The sequence below is a fragment of the Eumetopias jubatus genome, unplaced genomic scaffold, assembly GCF_037043125.1.
Source record: "Eumetopias jubatus isolate StellerSeaLion01/CBP00866 unplaced genomic scaffold, mEumJub1_p1.0 scaffold_1, whole genome shotgun sequence".
NCBI lineage: Eukaryota > Metazoa > Chordata > Mammalia > Carnivora > Otariidae > Eumetopias > Eumetopias jubatus.
Window position 1 is genome coordinate 45,506,171 of NW_028274807.1, and position 13,102 is coordinate 45,519,272.

At 38.4% G+C, this 13,102-nt stretch overlaps 1 protein-coding gene across 1 annotated transcript in view; it reads left to right on the forward strand.

The window, feature by feature from the left end:
• The window catches only part of CRYBG3 (crystallin beta-gamma domain containing 3), a 106,317-nt gene that overhangs the window by 78,434 nt on the left and 14,781 nt on the right, over nt 1-13,102 (forward strand). The window contains exon 17 of the mRNA XM_028119149.2: nt 3,534-3,660. Within this exon, the coding sequence (XP_027974950.2) occupies nt 3,534-3,660 (127 nt within the window). The remainder of the gene's footprint in view (nt 1-3,533; nt 3,661-13,102) is intronic.

Below are 13,102 nucleotides of genomic sequence, written 5' to 3' on the forward strand. Positions count from 1 at the left end.
TTCTACTAATGTTTAATAACTAAATTTCCTTTAAATTTACAGAGGTTTGACTTGTTTTATTTTTTTTGATTCACAGTGAATTAAAAAAGTCTTTTAGTCATTGGTCAAGTGCTAATTAGCCTACAGTAATTTTGCCTAGCCTGTATTGTAGGCCATCTTGTAATACAGAGAAAAAAATGCTGATTAGCTAACTTTGGAAACATTGTGGCCATTTTATTTTCTCACCATTATTTTAGATTATTTCCTAAATATTTTGAATGTTTATATTGTATGTTTATTGGATAGCATAATAGAATGCTATAAAAAAGTAGTGTTTTGTCCATAATAGACCTATTACACCTAAATTAAAAAAAAATTTGTTTAAAGTATGTATCAATCTCATCTCACAGATGAGGACTCCTGATTTCAAAGTTAGGGTTTCCCATGATCATATACCAAATGTCAGACCCATGATTGTTTTAGTCATTTTTTTAAAAATTTAGTTAAATTAATTTTAATAAATTTAAATCTTATATTCTTTGAGCCACAGGGGTGGGTCTTTTTCAGATGTAAATGAACCGTATGTGATTCCCAAGGCTAATACATATTTCCTGAATTTTTTATTTGTAAAATATACATAAAATACAGTTTACCATTTTAATCATTTTAACCATTTTAACGTGTACAGTTCAGTGGTAGGTCTATTTCAAGTATCTACCTAATAACTCATCAGAATCTCTCTGTTTATCCCTCAAGATATTTTGGATTCGTCAGTTCTCCTTTTCCTCTTGAATCAGTTCTTCTACTTGAAGAACTCCAGTCTCCTGATTAGCTCCACTCCAGTATTACCTTCCTTCCATCTTATACCAGAAACCGGTCATAGCCCAATTATTGTCCCAAGATACAGTTTACTATTTTTATTACTCTGCTTTACATCCCCTAGCATCCTCTACTACTCGTCCGATGGAGGTCAGATGCCTCCTTTTCCAGGGTTTACCGTCAGTTAGTCTCATCTGTCCCACCCATTCCCCATTCTGTCCTTACACTGCCTCCCTCTCTTCCCCTCTTCCACATTTATTCCGTGGAGTACTTTCTGCCTTACCCTGTAAACCAGGGGTCGGTTGGCAGACCTTTCAGGGCCAGGTAGTAAGTATTTTTGGCTTTGTGAGCCTTGCAGGCTCTGTCCCAGCTACTCAGCACTGCCACTATGAGCAGAAAAGCAGCCATAGACAGTACATAAGTGAATGGGCACACCTGTGTTTCAGTGAAACTCTATGTATGGTCATTGGAATTTGAATTGTATAGCATGGTCACATATCACAGGCTATTTTAATTTTTTTAAATCATTGAAGCACGTGAAAAGCAGACTTAGCTTGTGATCTGTACAGAAACTGGCAGGGGACAGAAGGCCCACAGGCTGTAGCTTGCTAACCCTGCTTTCTGTGAAGGGCTCTAAGTTTCAGGGGAAGCTAGCCAGCAGATGTTGTTTGTTCGGCCTACACACTATGTTAAAAAATATCCATATTTTGGTTCAGGGTTTTTTCACCTCTTCAAAAAAAAAAATCAGAAGATTTTGGGGCACCTGGGTGGCTCAGTCATTAAGCGTCTGCCTTCAGCTCAGGTCATGATCCCTGGGTCCTAGGATCGAGTCCCGCATCAGGCTCCCTGCTCCGCGGGAAGCCTGCTTCTCCCTCTCCTGCTCCCCCTGCTTGTGTTCCCTCTCGCTGTCTCTCTCTCTCTGTCAAATAAATAAATAAAATCTTAAAAAAAAAAAAATCAGAAGATTTTAAAACTCCGAGAAGCATTCACCTTTGGCAGTAATTAGCTAGTGTGAAGTCAGTGGCATATGTGATCCAGTGTACCATAAGCTATATTCCTGCTTGTTTGTTTTTTTTTTTAACCTGGTACACTGCTCAGTACAACACTTGCCTGGCCGCCTGGAGGCATGTAAGCTTGGGGCCCCCATTTAATACCAAACCAAGTATATCTTTAAGGGGGTCAGTCCATCCCCATTCCTTCTGTCAACCTTCTTGATTAACCCTAATTCCACCAGTCTTTTCCTCCCAGATTTTCTATAGCTCTTACTAGTTTGAACTCTGTGAATGTTGTTATTTTTATACTTCCAAAAAGGACATGGTTTTTATAATATTAAAACACATAAAATAGGACACTCTAAGTTAGATTATCTGCAACTCTTTAGTGAGAGAGAAGTGTATACTGGGCACCTGAAATAATTTTGTTACTAGTCTTTGGCTCTGAGTTTCTTCTCGACTAAGATGAAAGAAATTACAAGATATATTTTCATGGAAGTACTGAAGGTTTTCTGGAGGAAGGTATTTTTTCCTGACACTGAAATCTAGGACAAATTAGTCATATGTTCACTTTATATAGGGAATATACATTTTATTTTTGTGTATTTATATATTTTTTTATATATGGTTTATTAAACTGCAGTTTAATAAAAGAATACAGGAGCCCTGACAGTTGCTTAAGTACCTGGAATACTTGGGAGACCTGGATTTAAGCCCAGTTCCACTACTTCCTAGATACATAACCTTAAATGAATTGGATTACTATCCAAAATCAGTTTTTTCATCTGTAAAGGACGGATAATAACAGTACCTACCTCAAAGGATTTTTATAAGGACCAAATAAATGATGCATTTGGAGGGCTGAAACTCCATGCCTGCCATGTTGAAAACATTTGATAAAATGCCTAATTGCATAGAAGATATGACAGTAAATTACAATGTTACAAAGCATCTCTGTGATGATCCAGAGTTAAGCTGGTTGAGCACAAGTACAGTTCTGGTGGTCTCAGAGTGTGGGGCTAGAACTTATACACACTGGATGTGAAGTAATAATAGCCCCTTCATTTCTCCCTTGGGCTCCTTCTTTTCAAAAAGGCATTTCCTAACCAAACTTCTGATGAGTAATATATTGAAGATAATCACTATCAAAGATTCTAATGGGCATATTTCTTTTTTAAAAAAATCACTAGCCAATGTACAGGTGAGATTTTTATATACTGTTGTGTGATTTTAGACAGCAAACCCATCATTAAATAAGGATACAAGTGATTGTTTTTCCTAAAAGAATTTCTAATCTCTTCAAGTACTTAATAATCACTATAATCGATCCCAGGGTTTTGTACTTGAAGGCACTAAAGGAAGCTAATATCGTTAGCCTAAAGCAGATGTCTTGTTTCAAATTTCAGCTCTGTAATTTAACAGTTGAAGAGACCTTGGGCAAATCACCTAACCTTTCTAATCCTTAGTTTTGTTGCCTATAAAAAATAAGGATGTGTTTCTACATCACAAGATTGAGGACACAGTGTAATAATACAGGTTACGTATCTAACCCATGTCTAGCACAGGGTAAGCAGTCAGTCAGTGGTAGTTGTAGCTGCTTCTTTAAACCGATGCTGAGTGTTTGCTGCTGGTCAGCACCATGACTTTTAGGGCCTACTCCTCGCCAGGTTCCCACAGCATGATGATGAGCCCGCACTGCCAGCTGATGCAATTTGACTGAATGTCTCACTGCTTGTTTTCAAGCTGGCTCCTGTATTACCAAGAGGACAATTCTAATAATCAGTGTGTGTTAGAAGAAGGCCTCTATGCTGACCTTACTTCCTGTGGCTGCCCAACATCGAGAGTTAAATCCCTCAAGCCCATTGACTATGTAAGTATGCATAATTGTAAGATTTTTTCTTGTCCAGTGTAATTACCATGAATGATGTGATATCGGAAGAAGTGATACATGGGTAAATATAAAAATATGAATAATTTATTCATGGACTGTAAAATTGGGATTCACTCACATGAAATCCAACCAAAATATAGACTGATACATATATATATATATATATATATATATATATGTATATATTTTTTTTAAGCAAGAATTCAAAACACAGGATGTAGAGACCTGGGCTTAAATCCCAGTTTGATACTTTAACCATTTTGGATGACATTTAATAAAGTTACTCAGTTTCCTCATCTGTCAAAAATAATAGTACTTTGTAAGGCCCCTGGGATATTGAATGAGATTATTATTAAATGCCCAGCACATGGTGAGCGCTCCTTGAATATTAGCTATTAATTAACTGTAAATTCTGGCTGTAATTGTAGCAGCTAATAACCCTATCATTTTATTGTTCTAGATAAGTCACACAACAACTTGCTACTCAGGTGTACAATGTTACTTTAAGGCATGGGTCTTAATATGGCCACTGATACTAATTTCAAATCTTCATTTGGGGGAACTAGGGATTTCCTGCCTGGTGTGTGCAGAGATACCTGGGTCACCTTGGAGACCCACATTTATAGAGTAAGCAGTTTCTCCTTTCTATCATATTTACTCAGAAGTTTAAATTGGAGCAAAACAAGATTACCGCTTTGCAGCATCAGTTCTGGGCTCCATGTTTATAGGATCTATGCAGAGGAAGTAATGAGGATCTGGGATATTTTCAAGATGTCTAATTATGATCATTTCTTCGGAGCATTTAGTCAAAGCTGAGGTTTACACAGAGGTGATCTGAAGCCCTGCATAATGGTAGGAGTGACAGACCTTTCAACCAGAGCTGACTCCGGAGATGATGATCATACTCAGAAACTTTGATCCCAACCTAAGCAATGTAGTCTTATTTCACAAGACATTCCTAGAGAGAGTATTCTTGGTATCAGGCTAAGAATAGAGTCTTGGGTGAGGAACAAGAATAAAAAACAGTCTGTGGTCTCTCTCAGTGGCCCTTTAGACACCAACTGGGAAAGACTAAGTGGCTATTGATACTTCCTGTCTGTTGGACAAAAACCAGTGGAGAAAAAAAGAATGTGGTCTGGTTAGTCTCTCCCAAGTATTGATAAGGCTGAAAAAGGCATGGACCAGCAGTCCACATTTACTGGGAAAGGAATTCTCTTAGCAATTTTTGTGGTCAAACCAGCAGACAGATACTTAATTTGGTATTAACTAAAAGCAAAATACATAGTTCTAAATGTGAAAGTACCATCTTGAAAGAATTTTGCAGGACTCTATCTAATTCAGCAAGCTAAACCAACTAAATTTCTAGGGAGGGCATTTTAGAAACAGAATTATTGAGTATTACTATTTTTCTTTGAAGAATTACAATTTTACATTCATGAAGTCAAAAGTGAGTAAGAATGAAAACAGAAAAAGTTTTTAAGTTTTACCATGCAGTTGCATGTCACTGTTTTGGTTCTGTGGAGCCCAAGCCCTGAAGTGAAGGTGTCGCTTGGGAAGGACCTGGGAGCTATATGTATATATATAAAACCTTTTCACTCCAAGAACTGATTAAAGAATATATTCAGATTATGTAAGGACAACACATTTGTCTTCTTAATGCCTTTACATGCAGTGTTTTAAATCTTTGAAAAGTCTTTTTTCAAGATACATTTAGGCAGTAGGTTTGGTTTTGAAATGGAGGGAATGTGAGGCACGGTGGGCCTCCCAGCAGAGACACCCGGACTGACCATGAAGAGGCCTTAACAGCGGTAACATTTTCTTGGGGAAGTCAACCATGCTTCCCCCTGGTGGCCCTGACACCCTGAGTTGATCCGCCCTAGGAGATTGATATGTGAACCAGGTTAACACAGTAATCTGTACTAGGTGGATTCTCATGGCTGGAATGCTTGAGATTTCTGTCCTGAGCGTTTTTCTCCCTCTCTAGAAGAACAGGGGAAACTGAATTAGTCCTCAGAAGGTTATTTGGTGAGCATAAGCTTTAGGTAAAATGAAGTTAGATATCTTGAGATTAGTTTACTCAGCTAATATTCCCCACAAAAGAGACTCCTGCGGGTCCCAGTTGTGTGCATTCTCCGAATTCTGTTGTCTTTCCCTAGAAAATGCTAGACACACACTACCTATCCTGCTTCTCTCATTCAGTCACCTCTCCCCTGGCCTTTTTCTCCGGATTTGTTAATGCTACTGCATAAACCACAGTCCAGTGTGATTCTGGATTAATTCTGGGAAATGTTTCTGTCCAGTTGAGTTGACTTTACATATATATATTAGTCAACCCCTTGATTTTGCTTTAATTAGTTACAACTGCAGAATTCTGAAGGTGTTGCCTGTAGTTGGCATTTCCAGACATACTGTGAATTACTGTTAAAGAGTCATAATGGCATATTGAGGTGTCTTTTTTTTTTAAGATTTTATTTATTTAGGGCGCCTGGGTGGCTCAGTTGGTTAAGCAACTGCCTTCGGCTCAGGTCATGATCCTGGAGTCCCGGGATTGAGTGCTGCATCGGGCTCCCTGCTCAGCGGGGAACCTGCTTCTCCCTCTGGCCCTCCCCCCTCTCATGTGCTCTCTCTCTCTCTCTCTCATTCTCACTCTCTCAAAATAAATAAATAAATCTTTAAAAAAAATTTTATTTATTTATTTGACAGAGAAAGAGATAGCGAGAGCAGGAACACAAGCAGGGGGGTGGGAGAGGGAGAAGCAGGCTTCCCACAGAGCAGGGAGCCCGATGTGGGGCTTGATCCCAGGACCCTGGGATCATGACCTGAGCCGAAGGCAGATGCTTAAGGACTGAGCCACCCAGATGCCCAATATTGAGGCATCTTAAAGACTTCCATCTTCATACAAAATCAGTATGTTTTGCAAATGACTGTTTGTTCCAGGCTGATTTCTATTTGTCCAGACATATGTTACATTCTAGAGGTCCATGGATAATTTGCAGTCATTTTACAGTGAAAGGACTATCAACCATAGTTGATAGTTCTGCTTCTCACTTATGGTGACATTGGGAAAATCACGTAATTTATTTGTACCTCTGTTAACTCATCTGTAAAGAAACTGTTAGAACAGGTATTTTCAAATCTTTGTCAGCTTTTAGTTCTGTTGCAAGTAAGTATCCTGGGTATATTCCTAATTGGACACGAAAAACAATGTATCCAGTGTTAGGACTCCTATGATATGAGGGAATAAACATTGTATATTAGCTTGCAGTAAGGTTATTCCATAGAACAGCCCCCAGAACAGTTGGTTAGGAGCAGGGGGTGCGTGGGGAGCCTACATAAACACTTCAGGCATTGGCCTTGTAGTGTGTAGGGTAGCATGCTTTCACTGTGTTTCCATGCAACCAGCATTCTGCTCACTGCTTCTGTAGCGTCTCCACGTTGGCCTGGCATGGACGTTGGCCTCCTTTGAAGTAATAATCCAATCCTGGCAGCTACCAACAGGCAAAGCAAAAGAAACATTGTAACAAGAGGCTGTAGAAAAATTTCAAATGAAATTATAACTGTGATGACATAAATGATATTAAGAAGTAGAATAAGAATTGGCAAGACTGTGCGAGAGTGCTGAATAAGGGCCACAGCTATAAATAGTAGACAACTATCAGTCCAGCCACAGAATGAAAGGAAGTAATGAGTTTATAAAGTGTAGAACAGTTTGGTTACTGTTAAACTTTTCCGCTAATCCATATTGGGTTAATAGTATTAACTCTTTTGTACATTTTAAAAATGAAGGCCGGCAAAACCCTGCAGAGTAAACATCACACTTCCTAGTGAGACATTCAAAGCATTTCCTTTTAAATTCAGGCAGAAGACAAAGGTCTCTACTGTCACCATGTCTGTTCAATAGTATTCTGGAGCCCCAGTCATATGACTAAGATTAAAACAAACAAACAAAAAAAAAATGCATAAAGAAGAAACAAAATTGTCAAGAGTATATACAAATAAATTAGAGTTAGTATGAAGTTTTAAAAAGTTTTTGGATATAAGGTAAATGCCAATTAAAATACAAAGTACTTAAGAATCTAACACAGTGCAAGTAAGTCCTTTATGGGGAAAATTATTTAGAAGACTTTTTTGAGGGGCCTAAAAGATGAAGAGATGTAACCTTTTATAGATTGAGAAGACTCAGTATCCTCTCCAAATTAATACAATTTCGGGCGAAATGCTTACAGAATCTTTTTTCTTTCTAGGAGAGTGTCTTTTAGGGTGGGATGGGGAAACATGAGAAGCTTATCCTAGATTTGGAAAAGACAGGGATCCAAAATAGCCAAGATAATTTTTAAGAACACCAGGCAGGATCACTTGTCCTCCCAAGTATATATTGCACTTTTAGCAATAATAATTAAGATGGTGGGTATTGGTGCAGGGAGAGACAATGGAACAGTGGAAGAGGAGAGCATTTCACATGAATATTGGAATTGGAAGGTGACCGAAATAGCATTACAATGGGGATATTAGGAGCTATTAAATAAATAGTGTTGGGACAGTTGGCTCTTTACATGGAAAAAGACAGAGTTAGAATCTTTACTCCAAAGACAAAAATAAGTTCCAGATGGATTATGGCCATCTAAATGTGAAAAACAAGCTTTAAAACTTAGAAGAAAATATGGAAACTCACCTAACGATAATGGAGTAGGATGGATTTAAAACAAAATGTGCAGGTCAGTAGGAGAGAGGTAAAAGGTAAGTATATTCATTTCCTATTGCTGCTGTAACAAATTACCACAAACTTAGTGGCTTAAAACAACAAACTGTCTTACAGTTCTAGAGGTCTAAATGGTCTTCGTGTGGTAAAATTAAGATGCTGGCAGGACTGCATTCCTTCCAGAAAATGCTAAGGGGAGAATCTGTTTTCTTACCTTTCCCATCTTCTGGAGGTCCTCAGCATTCCCTGGTTCATGGCCCTTGTCTGTCTTCAAAGTGTATCACCCCAACTTCTCTTTGTCCTCTGACCCTCCTGCCTTCCTGTTACAAGGATCCTTGTGGTTATATTAGGCCTCTTTGGATCATCCAGACTAATATCTCCACCTCAGGATTTTTAATTTTTTTTTAAAGATTTTATTTATTTATTTGACAGAGACACAGTGAGAGAGGGAACACAAGCAGGGGGAGTGGGGGAGGGAGAAGCAGGCTTCCCGCGGTGCAGGGAGCCCGATGCGGGGCTCGATCCCAGGACCCTGGGACCACGACCTGAGCCGAAGGCAGACGCTTAACGACTGAGCCACCCAGGCGCCCCAGGATTTTTAATTCTTAATCACATCTGCAAGTCCCCTTTACCACATCAGGTAACATATTTACAGGTTCCAGGGATTAGGATGTGAACACTGGGGGGGGGGGGGCTGGGAGGTGTGGAGGTGGGGGGAATATTAATTATTCAGCCTACCACAGTGAGCCACAGACTGGGAGAATGTATTTGCAGCCCTTATAAAACCTGCAAAGGTTTAGTGTACAGAATATAAAAAGAACTCTTTCAAATCAGTTGAGGAAAAAGAAAAACCTATTTCAAAACTTAGCAAGAGGACGCAAATAGGCAGTTCATAGAAGAGAGAAAAATGGCTAAGGATATGCAAAAAATGTTTAACCTCACCTAGTGATCAAGTAAATACAAAATAAAACAATAATTAGGTAACTTTACCTTCCTTGAGATACAGATATTTGAATGACAACACCAAGGTTTGGTTGAGTGGCAAAGAAATGGGATTATTCCTACACAGCTTTTGGAAGGAGGGTCAGTTACATGGGGCAGGGTGGTGGAATAAGAATGTTTGTTGCAGCATTGATGTATGAAAAGTGAGATCCATTTTTAGTAAAGGGTGTTATTGTAAAATAAGTTGCAGTGATATTTAAAAAACAAAGGATGCATAGCCATTAGTAAAGTATAAAAGTATGAGCAGGAAGGATTCACATCTTCAGCATAGTGGTTACCTTTACAGAGGAGGAGAGGTTCTAATTCAGCTCTACCTGTTATGTTTTATGTATTTATAAAATTCAATACAAATACAAAATTTTATTACTTTTGGGTGTTGGGTGCATGGTCATCTATATATTTAAAATGTATCATAACTTTTTTTTGAAGGGGAAAAAAACAATTAGAAAGGTGGATGTATAATGAAACTGAATTTCCAAGCCAAATGAAAGCAGTTCTCTGAGGACGATTATAGTTCACTGGTGAAGAGTCTGGTCTAGGAGCCTGACAGACCCTTACTTATTAGCTGAGTGGCCCTGGGCATGTTTCTGACTACCCTAGGTCTCAACTTTCTCATCTAATAAAATATGAGGTTTAAACAAGCTAGTACGTGTGCAGCCTTTAGCTCATGGTAAGCACTCAGTAATAGAACAGCTCACAGACAATATTTGTTATGCAACATCAAGACTACCATGAACTTGGTAGCTGAAGGAACTTATATGTTTTTGTTTTTAATAGGCCAAACTTAAAAGAGTCCAGATTAGAGCCTTATGAGAGGTTTATGAGCCTTCTGTTAAATTTGTATCATTTCACATAACTTTTTTGCCAGCATACTGTTTGGTATTGCTCTGGAACGGAATGGTGGTAGAGGTATGCATTATGTTTATTCTTCTTTAATTATTTCAGTTGTACTTAGTGTTTTAGCCATGGTTCATCTGGCAAAGATTGCTCTGAAGCGATGTTGTCAGGCTGTATGGATATGGCTGTTTTCAGTGGCTAATTGCTGAATATTTTGAAGAGTGTACATTATACTTAGAGTCTAACCAATTAATGTAATCCCGAGGTACTATCAACACCTTTTCCATGTAAGTGGTGATTTGAAACTCAACTATACAGTTGCCAAAGTAAAGATCTGTAGTTTTTCTCTAAAGTCAAAAATTAGATTTTAAAAATTTATCCAATCATACTAAAAATATGTTGACGTAAATGTAGTCCTTCTAGCAGAGTACTCACAGCAGGATCTCAGAACTTCAAGTTCAGGTGGCTGACACCTTTTAAGCCAAAGGGGGAGGTAAGAATAGGGGTCATATATATTCCCCAGCTGAGCAAGTTGGAGTCAAGTGCTCCGGACAAAATCACACACGCCAGTCGGAAATACTCTTCTACGTTAAAACCACAGGTATTCAGCATATGTTATAGCCATAGTGTAGGAGTGGAGCACCCAGCCTCTGGGGTCATGCTGTCTAGACTCCCAGATGCTGGTTCTCCCACTGCTGTGTGTCGCCTGTACCTTGATTCTTCATCTGTAAAGTGGGGGTAAAAATAGCACCCTCATCGGTGAGAAGGTGTATGGATCGAATAAGTGAATAAATTCACAATCTCCTGATCTGAATATATTTTGGGATTTGGGGTTTTTCCCCTTTTAAACAGTGGTATGGTTCACATACAGCCTTTAAGGAAACATTCCCAAAGCACCTCATAATTAAACTGATTCCTATTGCTGTAGCAAATATTTTTATAGCTATACATATTGGAGAGAGATTGTAAGTAGCCTTCCACTTATTCAGGTCAGGTTTTGTTGCCAGTGGAATTAAGGGGAAAAAAATGGGGGTTTTAGAGCTTTTTGGGTTTCAGAATTATGGATAAGGGGTGGGGATGGAGATTTTTACACATAATGCCTGGCACACAGGAAGGTGCTCTGTATCTTAGTTATTACTGGTACTGTCATTTAAAATGTATTTTAGTTGATGTATGGTTTTTCTGTTGTTTTTTTTTTTCTTATTTAAATTAAAGTTCTTGTATGCAGTTTGTTCAAGTATTCCTTTTCTTTTTAACTGTGTCCTCTTTTTAGAAAAGGTGTCTGATCTTTGCCTGGCTTAGACTTGACCCAGCAGGAATGTCCTGTTACTGCTGACACCTAAGAAGAGCCTTTGGCCCCAAATGGTTGGCTGTCTTCTAAGTTAACATGGACTGAGGCCAAGACATTTGTAGAGCTCAGACTGTAGTTAAATTCTGGTGTTTCCTATTGTCCTTGCAAAGTTGAGATGATTCTGTCGTTTGCAGTTTTGAAGTCTGTTAATAGTTTATATTCCTACTTCCATGTCTGGAAAATGTACCAGAAAAAAGTATGATTTTAAAATAGTTCTTCAGCATTCTTTATTTCTGACTGATTACCTGTCAGCCCCCCTCCACCATCCGGTCCACGTTAGCACTTAGGCTGACCTTCCTAGCCTTTAAGTACATTTATAAATCAAGGGCATTTATAAATTTAAGTATATGTATAAATTAAAACCATTTAAATTTAAACAATTTAAATAGAGAAAGATCAGGTTAAATATATATATTAAACCTCTAGAGGGTGGATGACTTTAAGCTTAGAAATAATAGATGTTCTCAGATGAAAAGTCTGATAGATTGGACCACATGATGATCCCATTGTTGTTAATGAAGCAGTGGGGCATTTTTACTGATTTATATAAACTCATAAAAAATACTGTCTCAGTCATTTTCTATAATTTTGTTCTCAGTCTCCTTGCATCATCATTTTTAAAACCCATCTTCTGTGATCCCCTGCATCAAATTTTACATTGTTTCCTAAAGATAAATTCCTAGACACAGAATTGCTAGATCGTCTTTAAATTGGGGAATGAATTTGATGTAGTTTGAGTGATAATGGCAGTCTTTTAAAAAATGTCTTTATGGGCATTTTGCAAAAGGAGGAAGAAAAATGTACACAGGTCCTATTTTTCTTACAGTAGTGTTTAGCATTTAAATTACATTCTCATAGTAAGTTTTTAATTTTTCCCCTCTTGGGTTTAAAACAGTTACATCATGTGAGTCTTAAATGCCTTTAATACAGGCATCTGTCACTCTACCACAGTGAACTCTTTACTAGGGAGAATGTTGCTAATGGTTGATTGTGAGCCCTGTCTGGCCTCCTTGCCTGTCTGCCCTTCCTTACTAATTAGTAGCTCAACCAGATGTGTAAAGCGGTAAGCTGAAAATCTTTTTTTTTTTTTTTTTCTTTTTTTAAGCTTAAGGTGAAGATGTTGGAAAAATCCAACATTAAAGTCAGGCGCTTATCTGTGAATTTTGATTGTCCACCTTCAGTCACTCGTTCTAGTGGGTAATTTAGAGTCTGCTGTTGGGCTACATTTCTAACCTGCTGCTCTGGATGCCTGTAAGGACATTTCCTCTATAAGCTCTTGGGATGCTTCTGATTTTTATTTTGCAGATAGCAGAAGAGGTGCCGAATCTTGCCTGTGGTCACTCAGTGACTAGAGATGAATTTCTATTCCTGACCCAGTTTATGGTGTTTACTGAAGGAAAATTGATGCTCCTGGGCAGCCCATTTATGCTTCCCTTCTTGTCTCACAGCACACAGCGATTGTTACATTCTTTTCCAGTGTCCTCTAATCCCTAAATCCTTACTGTCCATTACCAGAGCACTAGCCACATGTG